The sequence below is a fragment of the Mastomys coucha genome, unplaced genomic scaffold (genome assembly GCF_008632895.1).
Source record: "Mastomys coucha isolate ucsf_1 unplaced genomic scaffold, UCSF_Mcou_1 pScaffold15, whole genome shotgun sequence".
Classification (NCBI taxonomy): Eukaryota; Metazoa; Chordata; class Mammalia; order Rodentia; family Muridae; genus Mastomys; species Mastomys coucha.
In genome coordinates, this window is record NW_022196897.1 from 96443491 (window position 1) to 96445526 (window position 2036).

A 2036-nucleotide genomic window follows, 5' to 3' on the forward strand; every position below is an offset into this window, starting at 1 on the left:
TCATGTCATTTTTAAAGAAATACACTCAGATTTTACACCACTTGTATGTAGTCTGTTTGTCAAAAGCCAAATCCCGTGCCCACCTGGCCAGAATCCGTCGTCCGGCGGAACAAGGGACCCCTCAAGAAATCCCGGTCTGCGGCACATAACTAAATAGCATCATAGCTTTGCTCAAGGTAACTAGTGTTTCTCTTAAAATAGCAATAAACTGATATGTCCAAATATTTAATAACATGTACTTTGTGCATATGGAAGATGCCAACAAGTTCATCTCCATCATATGTATACCATACACTATAAAAGGAAAGATACAGAAGAGAAACAAACAATCTAGATAATTATGACATTGTTAGAAGTGACAGATTCTAGGTATGAAAATCTTTGAATCCTGAAGACATCGAAATTCCAAACGAATAAACGAGTGGAAAACCATATAAGAAATAAAGATTTGTGGCACTTGAAATGGAACACAAATGATGCTACATGCCATAAGACAGTGTAATATTTGCTGTCAAAATCCCTGAATACACAGAATATTTTAATAATTTTCTATTAAAACATATGGCCACATTGCTGAAATACATTATGTATTTATAATATGTATATATAATATATTATGTATATATGCAGCAATTGGGAGGCTGAAGCTGAAGGATTACAATTTGAAGCCAGGCTGTCCTAACATTCAAAACATTGTCTCAAAAATAAGTTTGTTATGAGATTCTGTAGTGCACATTAACAAAAAAACTATTTAAAGCTACATAAAGTAAATTTCTATTTAGATGTTACTAAGATTATAGTTGAATCACTGAACTTGTCTGGCACAGTAGGAACATACTCAGCTAGTTCTTTTCCTGCTTCTTCATCTTGTTTCTTCTGAGTCTCCAAACTAAGTTGAATAGACTGTTTTAAGTCACTGAGTCCTTTGCTTAGGTCTCTCATGTCATCTTCAGGCTATTAAAAACATGGAATATAATTTAAAATGTCTAGAGGCTCACATACCTTCTTTCAATTATTACTCAAGGGTTTGTGAGGAATGTGGTTTCAGGGTCATAATAAATATAAACTTGATGAAACAAGGAAAGAAGAGAAAAATCAATTACTTTTCTTCAAATATCTCAAATTGATACATATGTATATTATTTATTTTCTAAAGTTGCTAAAACTTATTTGATAAAAATGCAAGAATTTGGTAATAAGCATTAATAAAAAAAGAAGAGGAAAGTTAATGTTTCCCATGATGTTTACCATGATCTGTGAACAGATGGCTCACAAAGAAGTCTATCAAGTCCTAGACTGAGTCCAAGAAAACTTATTTCTACAATTATCTGGAAATACTGGAAATACTTAGCATTGAATGGATTTAAGTAGGTTTTTCTCCAACTTCCATAAATATTTCAGGTGCAAGCAATATGTCCCCAAACTCTCTAGGTGAAATATCACCATTTATTTAAAAAAAGTTTGATGTGCCATATAGTAGATATAAATATTTTTTTATTAGAATTAAAGGGGGTATTTTACATTTAACCGATGCTCAACAATTCATAGAAGAATCATGTCCAATCCTTTTTTTTAAATATAGTGGTCCTACTTTTAAGATTCTTTAGCCTTTAGACTCTGACATTTTGTTTCGTTGAGAGAAATGGGAAAGCAGGCTAACAAAATGATTTGCAAATTATTCAAATATTATTATTTCATTAATACCTGATAATTTATATATTTAATCATTCACTTTGTTTTTCCCTTTTTAAGTTGTTTGACTGCAATATTGCCTAAGTAACCTAGAGTTTGCTCTTTGAAATAGAGCAATAAAATAAGTTTCAGGTATAATTTGACCTAGGTCTTCCCTATTTCATGGTAACTGAAGATGAAAACATCATGTAAGCTGTGAGCCAATATATGGAAAGATGTACCTTTTAGAAATAATGATGTGAACAATTCTTTTTTTTTTTTTATTCCAAGACAGGGTTTCTCTGTTTAGCCTGACTATCCTGGAACTCACTCAGGGAACAGGGGTTTGTTTTATTTTTTATTTT

At 31.7% G+C, this 2036-nt stretch overlaps 1 protein-coding gene across 3 annotated transcripts in view; it reads right to left on the reverse strand.

Moving 5' to 3' along the window:
• Positions 1 to 2036, reverse strand: part of LOC116090633 — a 109089-nt gene that overhangs the window by 15996 nt on the left and 91057 nt on the right. For all 3 annotated transcript variants that reach the window (XM_031371333.1, XM_031371335.1, XM_031371334.1), the window contains one exon: positions 839 to 954. In XM_031371333.1, coding sequence (XP_031227193.1) covers positions 839 to 954 — 116 coding nt within the window. The remainder of the gene's footprint in view (positions 1 to 838; positions 955 to 2036) is intronic.